This window comes from Rhinolophus sinicus, linkage group LG11, assembly GCF_036562045.2.
Source record: "Rhinolophus sinicus isolate RSC01 linkage group LG11, ASM3656204v1, whole genome shotgun sequence".
Taxonomy (NCBI): Eukaryota; Metazoa; Chordata; class Mammalia; order Chiroptera; family Rhinolophidae; genus Rhinolophus; species Rhinolophus sinicus.
The window spans coordinates 50,487,105-50,513,796 of record NC_133760.1 but is presented as its reverse complement, the minus strand read 5'-3'; the positions used below and the strand labels follow the sequence as shown (position 1 = coordinate 50,513,796).

The window sequence follows — 26,692 nt, the reverse complement described above, 5'->3', positions numbered from 1 at the left end:
GTCTATCATTACACTCATCAAATGAATTCATTATTCTGGTCTCATTGCTTTCATTTCTAGCATTTCCATTTGGTTATCTTTTATTGCTTCCATCTCTGTTGTAATTTTCCATTTGTTCATTTATGGTTTTTCACCTTGCCCACTCAATCCTTTAGTATAGTTATCTTAACTATTAAACTGTCCCTTTCTAATAATTCCAACAACTGATCCATAGCTGGGTTTTCTTCTATTGCCTCTTTCCTCTTTGACCATGAGTCACATTTTCTTGTACCTTCATGTGTCTCCCGATTTTTGACTGAATGCTGGACATTTTGCATAAGAGAGTAATAGAGGATGGATAACATTTATCTTTGAGAAATGGCATGTCCATCCTTCGATCAGTCTGCTGATGTGGGGCCTGAGTCCATGCAAGCTGTGGCTGAAACAGGTGCTGATTTTGTTGCAGTTGTTGGAGTTAGTGGCTGCTGGCAACAGCCATGTTGAGGGCCTTTTCCTCCTCAGAGACAGGGTCTGAGCTCTGGGGCGAGGCTGAGGACCGTTTATGCTTTGCAGGCAGCGGCCAGTCCTCTGGACCATAGCAGCTCTCTCTGGTCTACAGCCCATTGCCAATCTGTGAGCTGCTGAAGATCCCCTTGCCCTCATCAGTGCACTTTTCTGCACCCGATGTGATGGCCCTCTCTCCTCATGCTGCCTTGTGCCAGGCCTTCAGAGGGTGCTGAGGGTGCTCAGAAAGCCTGGCGTTCCCTGCAATGACTTCTCGCAGCCCCGCCCCCCTTCTCCTCCCCTCCAGCTCCTGCCCCGTGTACATAGCACCCCATCAGCCTGTCCCTGTGAACTCTCCCCTACACTGTCAGCACTTCCTAAGGTTTAGCTGTGGTTTAATCCCTAAGGTTCAATCCCACGGCAGGAGCCTGTCCCCTCATGGTTGGTCCCTGCTGTTGTTCCCGTATGAAAGTAACCACGGTCCTTCTCCGCTGGAATGAGCTCATCACTTTCTGAGTTCAATTCCCTCAGGTTTCTTTGCATCCTCAGCTCTCTGAGGTTTTGTTTTTGAAGCTGATTCAGTAGTCCACCTGGCTTGTCCGTGTTGTCAGAGTGCGACTGGGGTGGCCCATCGATATTCTGTATTGTGACTCCGTCTGAGCGTCTCCAACTGGTGATTCCTAGTTGTTTTCCCAACGACCATCCTGTGCAAAGCCTCCCTGAGCCCACTGCCCATCCGGTTCAAGTGTCTCCTCACGTCTAACATTCCCTTGTTATACCACTGGCTCTATCTTTAACTCCAGTTTTTGTCTCCCTTACCCAGTAAGATTGTGAAATCCTAGAGGGCAGGGATGAACTTTTATCTTTCCAATCCCAGCACCTAGCACAGTTTCTTGCACATTAAAAATGCTTAAAACAATGTTTCCAAAATAAATCAGTTAATTCACAGTATTGTCAAATGATGGGTTTTGGTGCAAACCTCCCAAACAGTATAGCGTACGTGGGAATTGACCATGTTCCCTAATGACTACAGGACTTTGAAACAGCGCCCCTGGGGTCGATGAAAGCTGGAGCTGGTTCCCACCACTAACAATACAGGAGGAATGGCACTGATTTCGTGATCAATAAGAGCTCAATTAATGCACAGGGCTTTGAGCTAGTGGGTTTGATTTAAGAGGAGTAATGTGGTTTTACTCCCTCTGGCTGCTGTCATAAAGTAATCAGCATTAAAGCCTCCAAAGATAATAAATTCCCAACATTTCTCTGACTCCATGCTAGAGTTAGATTTTTGATGACAGATACATAGAAAAAGATGATTTATAACATAATTCACTGGAAATTGGTTGCACCTTGAAAGACCATCAGTGTACAAAGCTTAGATTCCCAGTAGAAATATTTCATCAGCTGAGAGGGGAGGGGTCAGAAAACACTGCCCACCTTCCTGGGGGGCTGGATTTATGTGGCAGAAACCCACACAGCAGCTTCGGTGACATTCTCCTACTTTATCCAGTCTTTGTTTATCAGCAAGATGATGAAGAACTTTCCCCTCATTCAAACATTGAATACAGAAAATAATAAGTTTTAGGTTTTCGTGCATTTTTACTATTTTAATGGAAGTATCGATCTTAACATAGAAGAAAAATCCCTGAGACAAAAATGCCACCAAGCGCTCGCTTTCTTAATAATCCTTGTGACTGTCATACTGAATTGGCTGTGTAGTAGGGTGACCACAGAATTCGTTATTCAAACTGGGACATTGTTGAGAGAAAAAGATGGCTCGTTCGTAATCGTGATGGGACAACAGGCATAAGCCATAGTATCCAGGCTGACGCGGTGCACGGCCAGCCCAGCGGGTACGGGCGTCACAGGGCACAGAAGCCAAACTGGAGAAGGTGGTAAGTGGTCGCTGATGGGACTTTTGATAAGGCCGGTGCCAGCCCCTCCTCCCATTTTATGTCTTGAACTGCAGAGCAGGCGGCGGGTGGGCAGTGATGGGATGCTTCTGCTTCCTCAGGCGCCCCAGCGACCCCAGGTGGCATCAGGGCTGCAGACTCACACCCGCCCAACACCCTAATCATGGCCTTCTAGGGGGTGCATGTCCCCTGCAAAGACGCCAGTCACACTTTTCTCCACAGCAGGGAAGGTGCCTTGAGAACAACCCCACATCAACATGTCCCTACAACGCGCGGCACATGGTTTCTGATGCCGACTGTCACACCTCTCGTTTCACCTCGCGTCAGGGGCAACGGCCAGAGAGTGTGGCAGAGAATCAAGGGGGCCCTCTTCAGTACCCCCTCCAGGCGAATTTCATGCTACTCCTGTCTAGGGAGCAACTCCTACTCTAAATTTGATTCTTCCATTTTGGAACCAGGCTAAATTTGTCAAATACCTAAAAGCAAGAGAGATACGTGATGACGGTCCAGGGCTTCCCTGTACAAAACCACACGCTCCGCAGGTGATGCCTCTTTGTCTGAGGCCAGGCCGTGCCCTGGAGCTGCAGGCCAACCTTCTTACTTCTGGAGCCAAGAAGGAGGGCGCCAGGCATGAGGCAGGTGTGCTCCTGTCCCGGCGTGGTGGGGAACCTGCTGAACGGCTCCACAGAGGAATTTCAACTGATTTCCTCTTGCTCCAACTCCTCCTGAGTCTGTGGAGCATTTGCAACGCTGTTCCCCTCCCCTCCTCTGTTACTAAAACTGTCTCTGGATGGCACAGGTTTCTCTATATTGATTATTCGTGCCCAACACCCAGGGACAACACGTGCCATCTCCCTTATAGAAGAAATGCCATGGCAGGAGCCGAGACTGAGCACGAAGCTTCACATGCCTTCTGATAACCACACCACAGGGCCAAAGGGGGAGACAAAGAGTGATTTTATACGTGTATGAGCTACAATCACCAACATTCGAGCGGGTTGGGAGAGATGCTGGTTCTCCACTGTGTCTTGAAGTAAATGAAATCCACACCGCTTTGCTCCCCCACCCGACACCCAAACGCCCACTGGTCTGGGACACAGGACAAAATCCAAGTGATGCCAGCTGAAGATTTAGGAAATGTTCCCTGTGTGTGCACCGCAGAGCCCACCCCCCACCCCCACAGTGACACATAAACCAGATCACAGAGCAAGTTACGAAGGTCACCTGAGCTGGCGGTCTGTCCTGCGTCGTCCTGGGCAGCACGTTCGGGGCAGTGGCCTGGGACAGGGCCTCCAGGTAGCGCTCGAGGGCCGTGGCACGCCCAACGTTGCCCTCCAGACTATACCTCGTTTTGTCATCAGCACTCTGCTTCGCGCCCCTGAAAAGCAAAGAGAACCGTGAGCCAGCTGCTCTCACACTGGGTGTCCACTTCCCACCTGGCCCCTGCTGGACACCACTGCAGGACCATGGGAAATGCACACAGGGCGGCCTGAGCAACCGTGCAGGGACCGGGATGCGTGGCCAGGTGGTGAGGCCCCAGCCTCCTTCGCTCCCACTGCCGGGTGCGATGCTTTCGCACCCCTGAGCCTGTGCCCTGACATGCAGGGTGGGCCGGGAGGCCTGTCCAGAGCCATTGTGAGGGCTGATGAGGACCCAAGGAGAGAACCAGTTCTAACGTACATTCTTGACACCCGGCCCTGACTGCCAGGGCAGGGAAGAAATTAGTACGTGGAACGGCCAGTACTCACGACAAGGCCCGCAAGAGTATGAGGTAGGGAGAGCCGGACAGCGGGCGGGCTGGACCCAAGGACCGGGCCTGCGGCCTGGCAAGTGGGGAGGAGGGGCGGAGGGGCAAGAGCAAAGCCCAGTCTGGGGGGGGTCTGGCCCCGAAGGAGCGCAGGAGCCCTCGCTGCAGAGCTGAGAGCCGAGCACTTTACAAGCAGAAGGCAGCTCACAAGCAAACGTGGAAGCTGCTGGCCCCAGTGATGGGCGGTGACACCACGTGGTAGAAAGAACCCTGCAGCCTCACCCTGGTCCTGCCACCTGCCGGCTCCGGAATCCCACAAACCCAGCAACCCCCCACACGTAAAGCTGGTCCGAGGCGCTAAAGCAATGGACTCAGGAAAGTGCTTGGTGAGTGGTTTGGTGCTCGTGGCGACAGAATAATGGCCCCAAAGATGTCACGTCTCAACCCCAGAACCTGGGAAAGTGTGAGGCCCGTGGCACCAGGTACGTGAGGTGGCAGACAGCATCAGGTGCTACTCGCTGACCCTAAGAGGAGTTATCCAGGTGGCCCAGTGTGACCACAAGGTCCTGGAAAGAGGATGAGGAGGCAGCGGGTTGGTGTCAGGGTGACATCACGTGAGAAAGACTTCCAGCTCTGGAAGAGAACGGGGCTCGGGCCCACGGAGCATGACGCCTCTAGAGCCGTGAGAGGGCGAGCAGCCCTCACGTGTAGGGGGAGGTTTTCATACCAAATGCACTTGACCTTCATATAAGCAAACACTGGGTTTTAAATTTTAAGCCACTAAATTTGTGGTGATTTGTCACAGTATGAACGTTACACAGTGCTGTACGTGTCTACACTGTGGACCTGTGATGACCAAAAAGCTATCTATGGACCAGCACCTGTGTGCACGCAGCATGCTGGGAGGTGTGTTCGAAGGTGGAAGGATGGAAGGTGCTGCTCTGTTTATTTCCTGTGTGGTGGCGTGACAGAAGAGGTGTGTCCTGACGCTGGCTGTGGCTTCACTGGAGCGCCTCGGGGGCAGGGGCTAGGGCCGAGGGCAGCGAGGACAGACCACAGACACGCAGGCTGACTGACCAGGGGGAGACACATGAAGGGCAACTGAATGTAACCTCCATCTCAGGCTCAAGGTCTGTCAGAGAGCCACTTGTTTCCAGTTGAGAGAGACATTTGTCCCTGGCTCAGTGCAGCCAAAACAAAAGGCAGAGAAAGTGGCCAGGTGGCCACCAGAATCAGCAGAAAGTCAGGGCCAGGAGTCCCGTAACAGGAGCCAGGAAGCAGATGTCAGAGCTCGTGTGGCTCTGCAGTGGGGAAGGATGCCCTCCACATCGGCCTTCTGGCCAGTCTCGCTCTCTGGCCTCTCGGGGACCGTGGCATCTGGCCGATGGCGAGGGGGCTGGCATCTCAGAGCCTGGACCTGTGGGGTCTGCTGACCCAGAGCTTCCCAGCCTGTCTCACACCTTTGCTTTTATACAAATCCCTGCCCCAAAGGACCAGGCTGCACCCTAAATGTGGAAGGAAACCAAACGGGGACACTCTCTCCTCAAGACCCCTCTCTGCTACCAAGCACTCTGAACTCTCGACCCCTGTGAAGGTCTGGCCAAGGTCGTCCAGCCACACGCTTGGCTTTTTCTCCAGCGCAGGCTGTCCTGACAATGAATTCCTAATTTTAGCATCTTTTGCAATCTGGAGAGGCTGAGAATTTCCCAGACTTCAAGGCCAGGTTCCTTTTTGCTGGAAAGCTCTTCCCTCAGTTTCTGTCTTTCCTCTGGCGTTGTGGTGAGCAAGTGGGTCTGGTGCGTGCGGACAACCACCTCCGTGTGGGCGGCAGCAGCAGCGGCCAGCGTTTCACGTAGAAAGTCTGATTTTCCATAACGGATCACTACCGTGAGGTATGCGATCTGTATGTATTTCATAAAAGCTACGACTTACGGAAAATCTTCATATCTGTGTTTAATTATCTTAATTGATAAAACTGTCCTGTTTTTATTTCTAATGCCTTTTAAAGCTATAATGGCTCACTCTTAATAGGCATATAAATTATCAAGGGCTTCACAGTTCTTTGCATCTCAAATCATGGCTATAGTTTCCTTGGCCATTTTTCAGTGGATGAACTTTCATGTCCCATGTTGTTAGAGTGTAATTTAACTGAAGTCAATTTACTTTTCTGATACTTAATCTATTTTTCTCACTAATTGCTAATCAATGCAGATAGAACCACCCCATAAATGTGCCTTTAAATTGTCCTATCCATCTTCCTGTGTGCCTGTTGGACTTGTTTGCGACACTGTAATATGTCACAGTGACGAGCGGTCATCACCGTGTTGTGCAATATCGTAGCAATTAACTTGCAAACTGACTTTTGCCCTGTTATTTGGCTTGAAGCAAGTCAGACTCTTAAAGTGTACGTTTTCTACTATAAAAAGATTAAAAACGGTTTACACTCAGGTCTCCACTATTCTCCTTTGCACTTCTGTGCACTGACCTTCAGACTCCAAATAACATAAATGCTTTGAGTTGTCAGCCAACTTGCTGGACAAAAAAAAAAAAAAAAAAATACAAATTATAAACAAATCTTTATAAAAAGCATCCTGCCAACCCGGTTCCTTTTCTCAGGAATCCTAGCCTGCGTAATCTTCACTTGGGGCCCCGTTTCTCCTTCACAGAAAACCTTCAGGAGCTACCCGGCCCTCATGCCTCCGGGTCCAGTTCTCTATGATGTTATCTATTTATTTGTCACCTGCTGCTGGCCGCCGCGTCACCCCCTCCTGCTCGCAGCGCTTCCGCAGACGCCTTTCTTAGGTTCCTGGGGTCTCGGCGTGCGCTCAGCTCCCAGCCTGCTCCTTACACGCAATGTCCGTGAGCCCGCTCTGCTTGTTCCCCATGGCTTCTCTGCGGCTTTCATGCACAGTGCGTCCTCCGGTGGCCCAAGAGGGCAGCCCGACCGCTGCGCTCTAACTGACCTCTGCCTCTGCATGGTCTCTGGCTTGGGGCTTAATCTCCCCAAACGGTAGCTGTCTGGTCTGAAGAGCGCGAGTACTAGCTCACTGGCCGACTGTGGACACTTCCAAACCCACTAAGTACAGGATGTTCTAGAAATGCCCCATGGAATGAAGAAGCCGGGCAGGACTCTTGGCTAGTGTAGTTCTTTATGTAATGAGCCAGGCGTCAGTAGATCATTTGTTCCCTCCTTCCTGCCTGTAGTTAACAAACACTGGCCGAGGTCTCACTGGTGAAAGGCCCTGGGAACACACAGACTGGGAGAAGGGCCGCTTAGAGGGGGGTCAGGAGCAAGTGGAGAAGCGGACGCGTAACAAGCGCCTTGTCGCACTTGGGGGGCAGAAGATACCGATTCTTTTCGTTAATAATGACATAGACCTGTTAGTTCAAAAACTCTGGAAAACTTAAAAGTGATGGCTACAAATTGAATTTAAAATAAGATATATAGTGACAAACAATAAAGACGATAAAAGCAAACCAATCATAGCCCACAGAGGAAATGAAAAAAGCAGCAGAACCAGGGCCCTCCGCCGCGTAAACGTTCTCACGACGCAGCCTGAAGGGGCCGTAACAAGGGCCCCTGGACACTGTTTACAAAACTGCACGTCAAACAGACAAGGTCCAAACGGAGGAATTTAAGGATGGCCAATGATTAAATAGGCAGCAAGAACAGAGAGGAAGCAGGCATGGAATACTAATTGCAGAAAATGGAATCCAAGAGCAAAAGCGTTAGTGGTGACAAAGGCACCGTGTGAAAATGGCAACAGGTGCAGTGACCGACAACAGGACGTGAGGACACGCGCCTCTGTGCTGCAGTCGGAACCTCAAAGCGCCCAAAGCAAAACACATCAACAGTGAAAGGAAAATCTGTGAACACAGCTTTTGTCTGAGACATTTCAGCAAGTCAAAATATAAATACAGACATACTGATTTTGAGTAATATAATTGATATTTACATTTACCTATAATTTTAAATTATATATATAAACTGTTAAAATCTGTACCCTGCAAATAGTGGGTATAATAGCTTTCTGAAGTATCCATCCAAAATTAACAAAAGTATGATATAAACTAGACCTCAAAGAAAATCTCAACATTTCCAAAAAATAAAAGCTAAACAGATTTGTATTCTCTGACTAAAATGTTGTAAAATGACACTAATTTAAAATTTAAAAACAACACATAATATAAAAAAAGTCTATGAAACACTGATTATTCCCAAAGGATACAAAATTACAACTACAGATAATTTAGAACAAAAGCAAATGAGGATACATGGAAGTCACAGGATGTTGCCAAAACTATACTCAAAAACAAATGCGTAGACTTAAGTGATTAATGAATGAAAGAATTAAAGAGATTACTTTCTAAAATGAATAAATAAAAGCATGAACAAAATGTTCAACTCAAGAAGTTTTACAAAGAAAAATAAATCTAAGCACAGTAGAAAGAAGAAAAACCAAGAGATAATTCTTTTTATTTAATTGTGTTAAATGGGTAAAGAGAAAAATCAAGTTAAAATGACAAATGCGTGATAACCACACATATGCTGAATGATATTTAAGATCATAACACAATACTACATATCACGCTATGTCAACAATGAAAAGAATGGTAGTTCTCCGCAAAAATATAAATTCCCCAAATCTGCACAATAAAAACTGTGACCATGTTTTACCAATAATCTCAGAAGATAATGAAAGTGTTATGAGATTTACCTGCAAAGAAGAATCAATGTAAATACACAAGGAAGCAGAAAATTTCAACGCTCAAGAAAGCTGTGCAGAAGTTTTATGAAAAGAAGGAAAACGATTCTTTTTCTGTCGTGACCCTGACACCTTGCTGCAGAGACAAAGCTGAGGAAGAAGGCACAGGCTGCTACGGCTCTTCTGTCGGCTGCCAAGTCTCTGCATCAGGCAGAGCCCACACAGGAAACTGAGGACATCCGGAAGTGGGACATGTGAGTGGTTTGATAAGGGAGCTCTTTACACAAGCACGCAGGACTAAGAGCCAATGAGGGGAACACTGGAGACGCTCTGCAACCAGGGAGGGGGAGTTCGTGGGACCAGAGCCACGCGTAGGACAGCGCTGTGACCTGGGGCAGCCGATCTCACTGCCATCCCAACCTCATTCCTCCCGCCGAGGCCACGGGCCCTACTGGTGCAGCCCGAGGGGAGAGCAGGTGGGAAGGAAACGGAATATTCCATCTAGTCCTCCCAAAATGCGGCTCTGCTTTTATTTCAGAGCTGAAATGATCGGTGTCATTTAGGTTCAACACTCAAGAGCAGGAAGCGGACACCCAGCCTGGGAGGGCTGAGAGTTCTCTATTTACATGAGCAACTGGACCTGGTTCATCTATAGAACAGATCAGAAAAGTATTTCTTAAAAGGTGATACATGAAAAGTTACTGCCCTTAAATATAAAGGCTCTCTATGGAAATAAACAAAGCAAAAATACACAAACATGCTTTTATGTGGACAAAGGTCAGGAAAATCACATAGAAGACAACTGCAATCTGTAATATGTATATTTTTAAACTTATTCTCACTTGTAGTTAAAAAACAAAACAAAAATAAGGTACCGTTTTTCGTAATAAAATTGGCAATTTAAAAAAATGACCATATAACACAGGTCAGAGTGTGGTGATCTAGGTATCTGTCCAGGGTCCCACCTGGTCTGACTTCTCAGACGTATTCTCTCTGGAAATGCTGTTCTTTTGCTGACACACACTCTGGTTTTCCGCCCACCTCAGCTGTGCTTACCAGTCCCATTCACTGCCTGTTTAGACCACAGCAGGAGCCACTCCTTGCTTGGTTTCCCCAGGGCTCCTATGCCTCCGTTCTGACTCTGGGGGCCACCCAACGCACCCCTGCTCTTGGTGGAGCTCAGGGCTCCTGGACAGCCACACTCAGGCAAATCTCTGAGACGGAAGGAGAGGTGGATGGCGCTCAGGTGCCCACGTGTCATTTAAAGGCCAGTGTGAAGAATTTGAACTCGTCCAAAGGAAAATTCAGGACAGCTGGACTTTGTTTTGGGGGTTGTAGGTTTGTGTGTGGGGGTTCCAGAAAGGCTTTCCACGCACTCAAAGACTAATGGCACATTGCCTTTCACACAGGAGGCTCTAAGGGAGAGCTATGGGCATAAGAAACCAGACATACTTCCTACCCTCAGGAAATTCAGTCCGGCCCGCGAGAGAGCTAACACAGGGAACATGCACTCAGTGACTTGTTTGCATTCAGTCCCACAGGACTTGGAAATGAACTTGGTGGCGTAGCTACTTCATGCTTTAGACAAAAGTAGGTACTAAATCTCTGTTACTGAGAGTTTTCTAACTAAGACTATGGATTTAGAAGAGTCTCTCAGGGCAAAAACAGCCTTCACAAACCAAGTCTTTGGGGAGGGTCGTTTTTACTCTTTAGTAACATGGAAAACACAGCACAATGGCTCAGCAATGACGGTCCCAGCTTGCTTGCTGTGGATCGTCTTTGGACTAAGTGTTCGACTCTCCCTATGTCTCACTTTCCTCCCCTGACAGAAAGGGTGAGAGCTCAGCCATCACCTGACAGTGCGGAGGGCAGAGGTGACATGGTGTCCGTGACACATCCAGCTCAGTACAGGCTGCTATGTGTGGGGAACTGGGAGACTTTCATGGTTTAATACTGCTTTTTGCACTAAAGTGAATGTGAGTTCTTCCTGGGAAATGAGAATTCATAACTTCTCTGCTTTCAAACAAGGTTCTGGAGACTCAGGACTTTTCCGAGGGTCTCGAGGAAGAGTGGGAGGAAGGACGCTCAGGCATGTCTGCTGATGACAAGGGCGCCCAGAGAAGGGTCACTGCAGTGCATCTCTCTCCCGTGGGCTAGGCCATGTGCAGAAAAGAAGTACCTCTCTCTTCCCCAGAGACACCCCAACTTTCTGGAACCTCTACACCAGGAAGACGGTGGGGGCTGTGCTACATTAAGAGAGAAACCGGATTGACTGATGCTGGCTGCACCATCAGCAAGGAGATGTGAAGCAAGCCAACTTACCTGGCGGGGCGGGCAGCCTCGGGATGCCGGGCGTAGGTCCTGGGCAGGTGTGAGAGCTCCCGGGCCATCACATGCTGCGTGTAGTCATCCTGCCATGAGAAACCTGTGGGGAAGTTGCAAACACCGCATTACCAGCTTGGAAGTTGGGCCAAAGCTCTGTTCAGCGTCACGAGTAACTGCTGCCATGGCAGAGTGCTGTCACAGCACCGTCAACACGCCAAGCTCCCCCTCCCTGTGCCTCACTGGGAAGGTCTTCTCCTTAGAGACGTCCCAACCTTCTGAGACATCCACCCAGGAACATGGTAGGTGCTCGCAATATGACAAAAACTAGGTTTCGTGGGTGCTGGCTGGACAGCAAGGAGTCTTAAACGCGTTTCAGTAGAAGAGAGATTTTGTCCACTGTGAAAGACGCAACCCTTCCTTTATGGTTCTGGAACCTTCCTTTATGGAAGGTTCTGGTTATGGCCAAGAACTTCCTCCCACATGTGCGTACGTGACCCCAGTCAGCCGCTCTGTCCTGCTCGTCGCCATATCTCAGGCGAGTTGTCTTCCCAACCCCATCCTGCTTCCGGGCCCCACATTTGGAATGAAATAAGGGGTATTGTTACTGTGAAAGCAATTATCATGGGGCTTAATGTACTGTATCTGGGAACCAATTACATTATATTTATACTCAAATGTTATGACAAAGAGCTTTATTTATAACAAGGGTGAAGTGGTTATGAAGGCGAAACCCATGTGATTACGCATTAATTACACGCACTGTGGATCACATGATAATTATGCTCAGAATTACCAAATAACTCCCAAGAATAATTATTATGCAATTTGTACATTTTAGATCTTATGGTAACACTTTAGCACTTACAACTACCCCATGCAATTATCCATAATTATCTAATCACTAAATATCATGTAATTACAGAGATATATTTTTATGCCCTGTACAAAAACACATTACCCAAATCTTCAAATCAGGACGGCTCCGTGCTTGTTTGTGTGTGTGCATGTGTGCGGTGTAGGGAGGTCCAGAACTTGCTGAGAACCACATATTCTGGGCGGGATGAAAACAAATGGCTCAGGAGATGGAAGCTGCCCTCATGAACACACTTGAATATTTGTTTCAAATGCAAATCGGGTATTTTTTTACAATTTACAAACGGCAGGATTCAAACAGTAGGCAGAGTTGTAAATCTCAGAAGACTCAATGGTATTACCGCAAGTGGACACAGTTGCAGAAATTTACCCAGATGGCCGGCCGCCTGTGGCGACCTGTTCTAAGCATCCCTGTTAGGAAAATAACATTTAGCAAATTGGCCACTGCAGGGACACCCAGCCCGCAGTCACTGGTACCCTTACTTTAGGGTGAAGCATTCTGAATAATAAGCAAGTCTGTGCCATTTGCCAAAAGCAACTAAACCCCCCACATGAAATGTACATTTACATGGTTGTTATTGGTTCACACCCAGAAGGACTCGCAACTAAAAGCAACGTAGCACAATGTCCTGCACTGTGGATTTAGAAAACCAGCATCGTCCTTACCATGCCATTCCTGAAAGGATGGCCTTAATATTAATATCTATCAGGAAACAGGAAAAATTCAAGAGCCAAAAAGAGCTCCCCATGAAAAAAATTAATTTTTAAAGTTTAACTAACAGAACTTCAGTAATATTTTTATATAAAGAGCACAGATGTCTGAGCTACGTCCATCCTGGGGAACTTGAGGAGGGCTGCATCTTTGCAGAATATCAGCTAGCCAACTGATAAAGGTGCTCTGTAGGCAGTACGAGGGGTCCTTGAACCCTCAACCCTGATTTCTGTGTTTTCCTGGGAGCAGGCAGAAACTGGGCCCTTGGCTATAAAAACAAGAAATGCATAGGTCCTGGGTGTTAGCACCCTCCATGCGCTTCTCTCCAAGGCATATAGGAGAAATAAAACCCTGGGAAGATTGGCTCTGCTTCTGGAAATTTGGAGAAGACATACTTTTCCCTATTCCTTCCACTAAGTACAACTGAGAAGGCCATGCCGGCGGGAGAAGACGGTCCCAGACCAGCAGGGACCTTGGACCTGAGGAAGCACAGGTACTGGGTGCTCGTGTCTCGGACTCGAAGCTGAACCAGCTAGTGACCCAGGAACACCCACGTCCAGGTGAGGCCCCAGGCAGACCCAGGACAGCGCGACCCAGCACACTGTAGACGATACAGCTCCATTCCCGCCAAACACCACACGGACTCGCCCCACCCACGCCCATAAAGGCCCAGAGGACACCTGGCCGTCCTCCTATGCAGGCTGTAAGGAGGCCGTCGACTTCTCCTGACCCTGCCAGTGTCATCAGAGCAGGCCGAGTAGGGCACCAGATGTCATTCCCACTGGGTGGTAACTGTCCACCCCCACCATCATGTGACTGGAGACCCCGTGGGAAGTTGAAACCCTGTGCACCCTGTGCCCAGCAGTAAAGACGTGTCAGCAGAGGTCTGCTGGGGAACCGGAATGTCTGTCTCCACCTGCCGGTAACAGAGAAGCACCCCACACGCCCTGGCAGAGCGGTGCCAGAAAAAGCCAGTTAAAACACAAGGTTTAAATGAGATGCAGAGTCTCATAATACAATACAAAATGCCCAGGCTTCATCAGAAAATCACTTGTCATCCCAAGAACCAGAAAGATCTCAAACTGAAAGGAAAAAGACAACCAGTAGAACCAACACTGAGATGACGGAGGTGTTAGCACCACCTGACCAAGACTGTTAAGAAGCCATAACAAAAATCCTTTAAAGAACAATTATGAACACACCTAAAACAAACGAAAAAACAGGAAGCCTCAACAAAGAAATAGAAAGTCTTTGTGAATAAATATAAAAAGAACAAAATGCAAATATTTTAACTGAAAAATGAACAGCTGAGTGGATGAACTCAACAGAAGGATGGTGGGGATGCAGGGAAGAATCAGTGATCTGGAAAAGAGCCACAGAAATCACCCAGTTCCAACAACACAGAGAAAATATTCTGGGGGAAAAAAAACACAAAACACCTGTGGGGCTGCAACAAAAGATTTACCATTCATGTCATGAGACTCCCAGAAGGAGAGGAGAAAGAGAGCTGGATTGAAATGGCACCCAAAAAACAGGTAACAATAATAATGGCTGAAACTTCTCAATTTTGGCAAATGATATAAATTTAAAGATCCTAGAAGCTGAGCACATCAAACAGAATAAAGCTAAATCTCCAACACACGATAATTAAACTTCTGAGAACTAAACACAAGATAAAATCTTGACAGCAGCCAAAGGAAAACGACTCTTTACCTACAAAGGAAACACAATTCAAATGACAGAGGATTTCTCATCAGAAACCACAGTGGTCACAGGCCCTTGTATAACATTTCCAAGAAAAGAGCTGTCAATCCAGAATCCTGAAAAATCTACCAATCCAGACACCCAGCAAGAAATATCTTTAAGCAATGGCAAGGAAATCAAGACATTCTCAGATAAACAGGGAGAAATTAGGGCATTTTTTTACTAGTAGGCCTACCTTAAAGAATTGCTAAATGAACTTCTCTACATATGAAGAAAATGATCACGAAGGAGCATTGGAACACCAGGAAGGAAAAAACAATCGGAAGGTGAAGGTATGGGCAAATATGACAAGTTTTTCTTCTCTTGAGTTTTCTAATTATGTTTGATAGTTGAGGCAAATGTGAAAACACTGCCTGAGGTGCTGCTAAATGTATGTAGAGGAAATATTTAAAATAATTCTAATAAACAGGAAAAGAGTCCCAAAGGGAGGTAAGAATCCTATACTCCACTCAAACCAGTAAAACAACAAGACCAGGAAACTGTGCCAAGGAATGTATATATAATGTGATATCTAAACCAACCATTAAAAAGTCTACCAAGGGAGACAGTCAAAAACACTACAAGTAAATCAAAATGGATCACTAAAAAATGTTAATGTAACCTAAAGGAATGTAGAAAAATGAAAAGAGAAGGAAAAAAAAGAACAAATAGAAAACCAAAAAAGGGAAATTTACGTCTTAACATATCAATAATTACATTAAATGTAAATGAGCTTAATGTATGATGAAAACAGATATTGACTGAGTGGATTAAAAATGCATGACTCAACTATATGCTGTTTATAGAAAACTCACTTCAAATAGAATCCTATAGGCAGGTTCAGACTGAAAGAATTGAAATAGATGTATCATTAATCAAAGGAAAGTGGCACTGGTTATAGTGATAGCAGGTAAATTAGTCTTCAGAGCAACAAAATTACCAGGGACAGAGACAGACATAATACAGTGATAAAAGGATCAATCCGCCAAGAAGACATAGCAACCCTAAACATATGTGCACCAAACAACAGAGCTGCAAACATGTGAAGCAAAAACTGACAGAACTGAAAGGAGAAACAGACATATCCACAACTGTAGTTGGAGGCTTCAACACCACTTTCTTGATAACTAGACAAAGAGAAAAACCCACAAAACTGGAGAATTCAAAAGTGCCATCAGTCAGCAGTTCTAATCAGTTTTTAGAACACACCATCCAACAGGAGCAGAATACACACTCTCTTCAAGTAGCCACAGAACACAGACTAAGGTGGACCATGTCCTGGGCCATAAAACAAACCTCAGCAAAACAAAAAGAATCGAAATCACTCAGAGTACTTTCTCCAATCACAATGGGGCTAAACTAGAAATTAATACACAAATATAACAAGAAAATCTCCAAGCAATTGGATATTAAATGACACACTTCTAAATAATCCATAGGTCAAAGGGAATCCAAGGGAAAAGTACATTAAGTGGAATGAAAATGAAAAGGCAACATATTAAAATCTGCAGGACACTGTTAAATCTGCAGTGAGTGACATTTTTAGCACTAAATGCTTACATTAGAAAAGTCTCAAATTAATCATCTAAATTCCCACATGAAGAAACAAACAAACAAACAAACAACCAAAAAAAGCAAACTAACCCAAAGCAAGTAGAAGGAAGGAAATAATAGAGCAGAAATCAATAAAATTGAAATCAGAAAAAACAAATTGAAAATCAGTGAAAATAAAAGCTGGTTCCCTGAATAGATCAGTAAAATTGACAGATCTCTAGCAAGACTGACAAAGAAAAAGAGAGAGCAGCCACAAATTACCAATATCAGCAATAAAACGGGAATATCAATGCAGCCCTCATTAGGGGAACAAGCAAGTGTACACACATAAACACAGTAACTTAGATAAAAAGGTCCCATTCCGCAAAAAACACAAACTACCACAACCTATCCAGTATGAAACAGGTCATTGATAGCCCCATAACTATTAAGAAAATTGAATTCATATTTAAAAACCTCTCCCAAAAGAAATCTCCAGATGGTTTTATTGGAGAATTCTACGAAACATTTAAGGGAGAGCTGACATGGATTCTACACAATTCCTTCCAGAACATAGAAGAGGAAGAGATAGTTCCCAATTAATTTTAACTAATTAGTATTAATCTGATACCAAAAGCAGATAAAAACAGCACCAAAAAAAAGAAACCTACAGACCAATTTCCCTCGTGAACAGAGACATTAAAATCCTTAAGAAAATACTAGCACATGCACATGAAACCCAGCAATACATGAAAATAACTACACATTTTGGGGGTTATTCCAGGGATGCAAGGCTGGTCCAATATTCCAAAACAAATCAATGTAATCCACCATCTTGACAGGTTAAAGGGAAAAAAAAGATGATCATATGAATGCAGGAAAGTATTTGAAAACATTCAATACCCATTCATGATGGAAACTCAGAAAAATAGGGATTCAGGGGAACTTCTTCAACTTGATAAGGAGCATCTACACAGGCCACACACTAACATACTGATGGGAAGGAGCGAGCAGCTTCCCTCTCAAGATCTGAACAGGTGAGGGTGCCCCTCTCACCCTCGTACTCAACGTAGCTGAACGTTCCAGCCAGTGCAACAGGGCGAGACAAGGAAATGAAAGTCATGCAGAAGACGGAGGAAGATATAAGAGTGTATCTGTTTCCAGATGACATGATTTTCTACATGGAAAATACCAATGAGTCTACAAAAACTCCTAGAACTAATAAATTATTTGTCTATGTACTAGCTATGAACACATTGACCCTGAAATTAAAATAAAATACTATCTCAACAAATTACTTAGATGTAAATCGAACAAACATGTGCAGGACTTACATATTAAAAAGTACACGATGTTGATGAAAGAAATCAAAGCTCTAAATAAATGATGATAAAACATGTTCACGGATCGGAAGTCCCAACGTAATAATGATCGTGTTCTTCCCAAAGTAATATGCACATTTAACACAATTCCTATCAAAATTCCAGAAAGATTCTTTGTAGGTACAGACAGCAACTTACATGGAACAGCAAAGGGCTGCAGCAGCTAAAACAATTTGGAGAAAGCCCGAGCAGGAGGGATTGCCTCACCTAATGATTCTATACGTACAGCTGGAGCCTCGTTGTGTAGGTACCACAAGCTGTGTGGCACTGGTGGAGGGATACACAGATCAGAACAAACTGCAGAAGCCAGAAATGGACCCACACAAATATGCCCAACAGACTGGTAACAAAGGTGCAAAAGCAACTACACGGTTGCATAACTGCCTTTCACAAACGCTGCTGAAGCCATTAAACATCCACAGGCAAAAACAGGACCCTCAGCACCAGTCTCACGGTTTACACAAAACAGCAGCCAAAATGGATCATGGACGTAAATGTAAAATAAACAAAAGTGTAGGGGGAAAGAAACGACAGAAACTCTTCGGGACCCAGGACAAACCAGAGTTCTTACACTTGGCACCGAGCATCGTCCATAAACAAGAAAAACTGATAAATTGGGCCTCATCGAAATTAAAAATTTTGTTCTGCAAAAGTCCTTGTTAGAAGGATGAAAAGAGAGAGTAGGAGAAAATATTTCAAACCACAGAGCCAACAAGTGACAGTATCTGGAACACAGAACTCTCAAAAGTAAACATTGAAAAAATCCAATTAGAAAATGGACGAAAGACATGAAGAGACATTGCACCATAGGACACACAGATGGCCAGTAAGCCCACGAAAAGGTGGTCAACGTCATGAGCCACTGCGGAAATGCAGATAACCCACCACGAGATGCGGGACACCCCTATCGGAGGGGCTGTAGTAAGGGTGACAGCAGCGGACAGCAGGCCGTGAGGCCGCCCTGGGAGGGCCGTGTCTTCTGTACACAGAGGGGAGCCATAAACGCTTTCTGAGTACGACAGAAATACCCAACTGTGTCTTGGAAAGATGACAAAAATAACAATATGAAAATAATCAAACATTGTAAAAAGAACAGTATCCACTACTGAACTATCTACTGAACTTAACTGTGAGCCAGGCAGTGTTCTAGGCATTTCCTGTTTTATCCTTAGGATTTGTGAATGATGAACAGTGTGGAGAGCAGGACAGCATTCGGTAAAAGGTGTGAAAATCGTCCATTAGAGATGACGAGGTTGCGAACGCAAAGACTGGTAGCGGGGATGGATGAGAGACCATTCAGAAGCAGAATGAAACGCACTAAAGGTCAGTGACACGGGGGAAAGGGGGAGAGGGGTCGAGGTTGAGGGCCAGGCGTGTGGACTGTGTCACAGGAAACAGGGAACCCTGAGGGGGGCGGGGACAGGCCAGCCTGTGGCAGACATGGCAGGAGTGTTGCTGCCGGCCATGGTGGCTGCGGGTTTCGGTCACGCTTCACGCCGGGGAAGGCCGACCTCCGGCCCATCCCTGAGCCGATCCCACGAGCCTGGCATCCAGACGGAGGAGCCGGTGACAGGAAATGGGTGACAGGCCGCGGGGGCTCTGCTCAGATTCAGGAAGGACGTGCTGCGTTGCTGCCCAGTAGGAGACTCTTCTACACATCAGGAGTATGGCTGCAGCAGGGGCCACTGGGCAGGACCATCGTCTCCGCCTCTTTGGAAAATGTTTCCAAGCCATTCAAGAAATCAGTCTTGTGATGATATATTCACACTTCATTTCCACTTTGCACACCGTGTGATAACCAACTTATTTACTGGCTTCGTTGTAAATCACATTCATTCCCCCTGGAACCAAGTACCTTCACACCCGTCCCCACAAACGTGCCCTCCCAGAGCCGAGATTCACCGTCATGGGCACAGCTTGGGCTGCCCTGTGGCACATCATCAAAGGAAGAATTTCCATGTTCTGAGCAACAGCAGACAGCTTCCCAAGACGAAATCTTTGAAAAGGTAATTATTTTATACTGATACATCCATACGCTGGTGTACGTGTTCTCAATGCCCAGTGTGCCCATTCGGTGGCTATACACACTTTGCAAGAAGCAGAACAGGTGTGGCCATGCACCCCAAAAACCCCCGACTCAGCACCACACAGGACGTCCCAGACGAGCTTTGACTGTTGGCATGTGACATATCACTGACAGATCCCTTACTTCACACCGTCTGTAAATTCGACCACTAATGAAATAAAACAAACCTATTCTCATCGCAGTAGGTAGCCGTTTGAATACTTGCGAGTCCCACTATTTAGCTGTAAGATGGCAGAGAAAATACAAATGGAACATAAAATTCATCTTGATATCCTTGGCAGTAGAGCAAATTCCACCAACGCTATCAGTCAACGCTGAAATACAAGCTTTATTTTAAAACGAAAAATGGAACCAGAGCCTGGGGTAATTAAACATTTTCACCTGTGTGTGTGTGTGTGTGTGAGTGAGTCTACGCTGTACAATTACGTAGATACTGCCACGTAATCGCCCGTGTGAGTTCATGGGGCTGAAAGTGCATCTGTGGCTGCCCTGACTGCTTTCACTCCGTATTTTGGCGTCTTCGCTGCCTGGGCTACAAACACAGCACTTTATACATGGTTGGAGTTTGCTAAATATTTGATGAAATAAATTGACAAAGCAGAAGGAGTTACAAACATACGAGGCCTTCAGTTTTCTGACCTGTGAAGACTTTCCTGGGAAGAAAGATATGATTCCTGCTCTCATAACGGGGTTTACTCACTGAACAGAAACACACAATTAAACAAGGAGGAACGAAGGCTCCTTGAAGACGGGACAAAATCAGGAACCCAGCGGCAAGGGGCTCCCGGGCAAAGGCAGGTAGCTGAGGCAGGACCTGCACAGCAGGTGCCCATAGGTCACCCATGCTGAGGAACCTGCCCTGGCCCCGGGCTGTGTCGGGGCCCCCCAAGGCCGTATGGGGGAGCAGGGGCAGGGAGCAGGTGGGCTTAACCCCTAGGCCTCCGTCTCCTGGCTCGGCTTGGCTGACATGTGATGTGTCGCTGTCGGGGTCAACACCATGTCACGGGCTGATGGCCTTTTCAGGATGGAGGCTGCTCACGTGGGCTGAGTATGTGGGCTGCCAAGACTTCTCCACAGAGCAGGATGGCACAAAAACCTCACTGCCGGTCGCCTGGGCTTGCGAGCCTCTGTCAGACGGCAGTGAGCAAGTCCGCTCTGTTGGAGCCACACACACACACACACACACACACACACACACACACACGGCCTGGAACCATGATGGGACTGGATGGCTGCACAGCCTCCTGCCACCTACGGCTTGAGGCCTCAGCTCAGTCCACAGCCAGGCTGCTCTGTGACGCAGCCCGGCCCCTCGCCCTGCACAGCACGCTGTTCACGCGTCCCAGAGCCCGGAATGTGCCGGGAGCATGTGAGCAGCTTCCTTCCCCATTGTCACAGCCGCTAGGTCAACACAGGACGTGACTGCCTTTCAGCCGCTGCCGCACGGTCCCAGCCACACTCCTTCTCTCAGACTTCCATTTCCAGAGCTCAGGACACATTGCGTGCTGTCCGTGTCACTTCACATGGCCCTCCTAGCGACTGGGGTTTTAGTGCCTGGCCAGCGGCACAAAATAAGTCTCCTGTTATCAAGCGACAGTTGCGTTTCGCAGCTCTGGAGGTGGCAGAGATAAGGCGCCAGCGAGAGGAAGGGGGCCTGGCTTCTCCCACGCCGCTCGGTGCTCAGGACGGGGCTGCAGTGACCGCTGGCCTGCGGAGGCTGGGGACGGGCTCACATGCTACGCCGTGGGCGTGCCGTCCACACCCAGGTGCACAGTCGGGCCCGGCAGCTCAGGTTCTCTGCAGCCCCCAACACTGGGAGCAGCTACCCACCAGGTAGAGAGGGGAATGGCATCAATGTTACTACCCGAAGGGGAATGGCATCAATGTTACTACCCGAAGGGGAATGGCATCAATGTTACTACACGAAGACCCGAAATAGAGCCAGGATGGCCGATGAATCAGGCCAGTGGATTAAAAACAAAATCTGCGTGTCCTTCAGATCTTAACATTCTGCTGCATAATGAGTCAGCACATTTCTTACAGCAAAGAAACCACACTGAACAACTGAGATGAAATTCTTGTTCTCAAACGGCCTAGGCAGAGGCCTTTGTGTTGTCCCGAGGGACGTGTTAGGGCCTCACTTCCAAACATAGAGACCCCGAGGTGCGGCGGCGCCACAGGCGGGGTGCAGCCTCAGGCAGACACCCCAGGTCCAGAGCCCCGTGCTGGGCACCAGCCAGCGTCCAGGTCCAGCTTTGCCATGAAGGACGTCAGTTTCCCCTTGTGACATTTTATAGCCTTTCCGTCACCAGGCTGCCTCCCTCCCCCAGGTCTGGCAATCTCTCCTTTCACAGCAGATTTGTTGATGGACTCCCCCTTTTCATCAAAAGCTTTCCTTTCCCTGATACAGGCTTCAAAGTACAGCTCACCTCACCCAAACTCAGCCATGATGGCTGTTTCCCAACATTGTGCTCCCTTGCTTTTGGCACACCAGGAAGCGGGGAAAGCCCTGCCACGTGCTCTCATTTCCTTCCCTAATCCTGTGATTGATTTTAAAATTCACACACTATGGCTCCCTTTCCCCTGATAAGATGTCACAACTTGTGACCTCCACCTGTGAGGGCCAGGGCTGCACAGTCTCCCCTCCCTTGCCTCTTCCCAGCCTCTGTCCTTCGTCTATTTTCACCTCCGTCTCTTCAGCCTGCGCCCTCATCTAGCTACGCACAGACGCCCCGCCTCTCAGCCCAGGGTCTTCCGGTTAGAGAGGCTTAGAACTCAGCAGCAAATGGACATTAAAAAGACGAGAGTCTCGTCTACAGACTCAGATCAGTGACTGAAAGGCGGGAGAAAACCCAGAGCGTTCCACTCCTTTTAGAAAACAGCATGGTGACGCAGGAAGCCGATGCCGGAAGATTCTGGCTACAATGCCTGGACGTCTTCAGTCAGACCCCAACCTTTGACTGGAACAGAACACACTAGTAAAGTGGTGGGGTTTGAAACCAGACGCAGAGCTAAGAAAGGAGCAAAGAAAGTCTCCTCTTCCTCAAAAGTAAGCCAAGGCAAGAAGCAGACTGCCCGCTGCTTGCATTGCCTCTGCTATTGTCTAGCGCTGTCTCAGTAAGAAGATTCTCCACGACGCTCGTTCTTGGATAGTTTGGTTTAATAAGTCCCAGTCACTGCAGTGAGAGACAAAAGGGTCTGGGAACTCGTCTGTCTGGCTTCAGGAAAAGAAACACTCAGTTGACTGATGGGTTCTCGTGGTTGCTAGGTTGTTCTGTGGGCCCAGAACTCTGTTGCAGGCACCCTCTGCCACAGGGGTCCGTGGGGTCTCAGCAGAGGAGCCCCGGGGGCTCAAGGAGGCCAGTTCAGAGGACGAGAGCATCCTGCAGGCCCGGCCCCCCACACAGCGCATCCGCTCTCCCCCTGAGCAGCAGTCTCCACTTAAGTCTATACCAAGTGCTACCGGGTGTGGGCATGAGTGTGCATGGGTGTGTGTGCGTGGGTGTGAATGGCTGTGAGCGAGTGTGGGTGCAGTGTGCGTGTGTGTGCATGGGTGTGAATGGGTGTGTGTGTTTTACCAGGAATTAGACGTTTTCTCTGATCTCGGCGTGTTGTTGACACAGCAGAGACCAGCGGTGCAGGATGTGAGAAACAAGGGCAGGGCCGCAGATCATGTCACCTGGGCCGTGACACCAGCCTTCAGCTGACCACATTCCCCTCTGCTAGGTGCCAGGCTCGAGTCTGCAGTGAGTATTAAATAAGAAAATGTGTGTGAGGGGATGTTGCTAGCACAGAGGCCCCCTGCCCCTGCTCCTGAGGGTCCATGGAAACATGCAATATGTGAGCAAAGCCTCACTGGACACAGAAATGCTGACAAACAGCACAAAGGAAGCCCGCAGTCACAGACACTGTCATACACCCCGTATCCTGAGGGCCTCGTGCTGACCAGCCTCAGGGCTGACAGATGGACGGCACCCCTCGTCTGACCAGGACCTGTGCCCTGGGGTCGTGAGGGGCCTTTGGGCACCTTCCCCACGCGCTGTGGCGAGTATGCGGCCGCCCCCGCCTGGTCAAAGCAGAGAACGTTGGTCTGAGCCAATCTCTTGAAATAGAACAAAATCTCTTTCTGGATGTGGGATGACCCTCCCACTTTATCAATTAATGGGGCAGAGTTTTTCAGACTGGATTAATTTGGGGGGATGTGAGTGGAACTCAACACGTCCCAGTTCACGATGGTAAGAACCCTAATAAACCTCAGCCTGCAGACCCACATGGCTGCCATGACACTGCTGGCACGGAACATGGAACAGCGGCACAGGGTCACGCATGGCGCACAGTAGGTCCTTAATGCACGGCTGTTATTTTCACCCACCTGGTGCCATGACCACCCTCTGGGCGTCCACCCGACTCCCACTGCAAAAGGACTTTACTGGGGCTCAGTTTTACTTTACACAATTGCCAGTTATATGGAGGCACAAACCAGACCACGGTCGGTGGCAGGAGTTTCCGAGACGCCTCCTCCACCCATGATAATAAATACCTCACGATGTCCCTCCAGTGATGACACGAGAGGGTGTGGCATCAAGACGCACTAAAAATGTGTATTCTGCACTGGGCTGCACTCACAGAATGATTGATTGATTGATCAGACCTATTTAAATTACACATTCCTCCGAAGCCTCTGGGTACGTGTAGCAATACATAAACACCCCACAAAAATTAAATTAACGTCAGAACTTACAGGAACGGGAAATGTGGAAATGACAACGCAAAAGCATGGTGGGTTTCCAGGTGACCTGCAGGCATATTCGCTGAGGTGAGAGATGGGGGGGAGCTGAGGACAGCATGTCTGTGCCCCCCAAATCCATATGTTGAAATCTAGCCTCAGTGTGACGGAGTTAGACGTGGGGCCTCTGGGAGGTGACAGGTTAGCTGAGGCCACAAGGGAGGCCCCAGGATGGGACTGGTGTCCTTACGAGAAGAGGGAGAGACCAGAGCTCGCTTTCTCCAGGTGGGGGAACACAGGGCAAGGGGCCACCGGCCACACAAGCAGCAGTGTCCTCGCCTGTCTCAAACCTGTGGCAACTTGACCTTGGGGCTTCTGGCTTCCAGCACTGCAAGGAATAAACGCCTGCAGTTCCGGCCCAGGCAATGGGATTTTGTCATGGAGTGCGAGGGACTGGACAGAGGCTTAAGGGAGATGGATGAGACGGGGGACCCTGACCCCAGCTCTGCTGTTAACAAACGGATGACCTTGGGCAAGTTCTTTACCCTTCAGAATCTGAGAGGTGGGAGGGAAGCAAAGCTCCCTCTGTCATTTGCCTGAGCGGCTGCCTCTCCGGTTGCCATGACAACCCCAGCATTCCCAGCTCCTTAGGTGGGTGGGAACCCCTGGCACAGCGCCCCCTCCCTCCACGGCAGAGTCAGCGGTAACTGGGCTCTGTGCCGTGCCGCTGGGCAGGTCTCCTGGTGCCAATTACTTGGAAGAGAAACAAAATGCTCCCCATGCCTCTGGGTAGCGGGCGGTGCAGTGTTTGGACAGCTCGGAGATGGAAGCGAAACATTTCTGCGCAGGCAGTCCTGAGCCTACTGCTGCTAAATGATTTGTGTGCTGCTGGATGGCACCCCGAAGCCCGGAGCTGCCCTCTGCTCCCCACCCTCATCTCTGCCGTGATTATGGCCAGTCCCAGCAATCGTGGACTTGGCGGTAAGCCCCCCTGCCTGCCTGCCTGTCTCCAGGCACCCTGCTATGGGGAGGCCGGCCCAGCTACGCCTGTAGCTCCCAGAACAAGCCGGGTCCAAGTGTGACAGTCACAGCCAAGCACTGACACCAGAGCAAGGACTGGACAGTGAGCGCGCTTCAATCGAGTGTCGGGTGCCAGATGGTACAGCAGGTTCCCTGATGGGCAGGCCCGGACCTCTCAGTCCTGCCGACCCCAAGCCCCCAGAGCATAGTCCGCAGCCCTGATGACGCACGTTAGGAGGCTGGAAAGCAAGTCCACCTCCCGACTATCCCTCCCTGAACCGCAGCTGGTTAAAACCTAACCACCTAACTCCCTAACCCAGCCTCTGGCTGTATTCATGGCTGGGCCCTGCCCAGGGGGCCTCCAGGCAGCAACACTTGGAAAAGCCCCAGGCCTCTTCTCGCCAGTGCTAGACGTCCCTATCAAGTCACAACCTGCTCCCAAACTTCACTCAGGTAGCACAGCTTCCGGAGAAAGTTCTAGAAGGAGAGGATTGCTCCGGGTAGACACTCTGAGAGCATAAATAAGTAATAGGTGCTGGCTTGATGACAGTGGGAAAGCAGGTGGGAAGCAGATGCGGAAATGGAGCAGCCGTCACTGCTGCTGCAGCCCCCGCGGCCGTGGGGAGGGCGTGAGGCCGTGGTCCCATTGCTGGGAGGCAGGGCTGCAGGCTTCTGTGCTGTCTGCTGAGACCGTCTTCCCCAAGGGCGACAGTCCCTCTTCAGCAGGATGGGGAACTGCATTTCTACCACCCTGAAAACTACACGGGCACAGCCTGGCACAGGCTGGGGAGGACTCACTGACAAGAACCCCAGACAGTAGTGACCCCTTCCTGTGGCCCCTGCCTCATCTCAGGCTGGGATGAGGGCAATGCACCCCCTCACCCCTGCCAAGGAGCAGACCAGAGGTACACGCACCTGTGCATGCATGGGGGGGGGTGCACGTGTGTGTATGTGGGGGGGTGTCTGGGGGGGTGTGTATGTGCAAGTGAGTGTGCACGTGTGTGCATGTGTGTGTGTGCATGTGTGTGTGTGTATGGGTGGGTTGGTGTGTGCAAGCGAGTGTGCACGTGTGTGCGTGTGTGTGGGGGTGTGTGCAAGCGAGTGTGCACGTATGTGCATGTGGGTATGTGCACGTGTGTGCGTGTGTGGGGGGGTGCAAGCGAGTATGCACGTGTGTGCATGTGGGTATGTGCATGTGGGGGGGTCTGGGTGGGGTGTGTGTGCATGCGTGTGTGCATGTGGGGGGGGTGTCCCTGCATGTGTGTATGTTCATGGGTGCGCATGTGCCCAACTGTGATTACGTCTGTGCGTGTGCACATCTGTGTAGCCTGCACATGACAAGCTGAAGGCCTGAATGCCTGCAGACGACATGCCTGTTTGTCACTCTGTGGGGCTTACAGGGCACATCAGTGCGGTCACCAGATGCTGTAAAACCAGCAAAGC

The 26,692-nt window shown here is 48.7% G+C and overlaps 1 protein-coding gene across 2 annotated transcripts in view; it reads right to left on the bottom strand.

The window, feature by feature from the left end:
• PTPRN2 (protein tyrosine phosphatase receptor type N2) overlaps positions 1-26,692 on the bottom strand; it is a 419,388-nt gene that overhangs the window by 269,862 nt on the left and 122,834 nt on the right. For both annotated transcript variants that reach the window (XM_074315027.1, XM_074315029.1), the window contains exons 4-5: positions 11,172-11,274; positions 3,621-3,774 (exon numbers count right to left, since the gene is read on the bottom strand). In XM_074315027.1, coding sequence (XP_074171128.1) covers positions 3,621-3,774; positions 11,172-11,274 — 257 coding nt within the window. The remainder of the gene's footprint in view (positions 1-3,620; positions 3,775-11,171; positions 11,275-26,692) is intronic.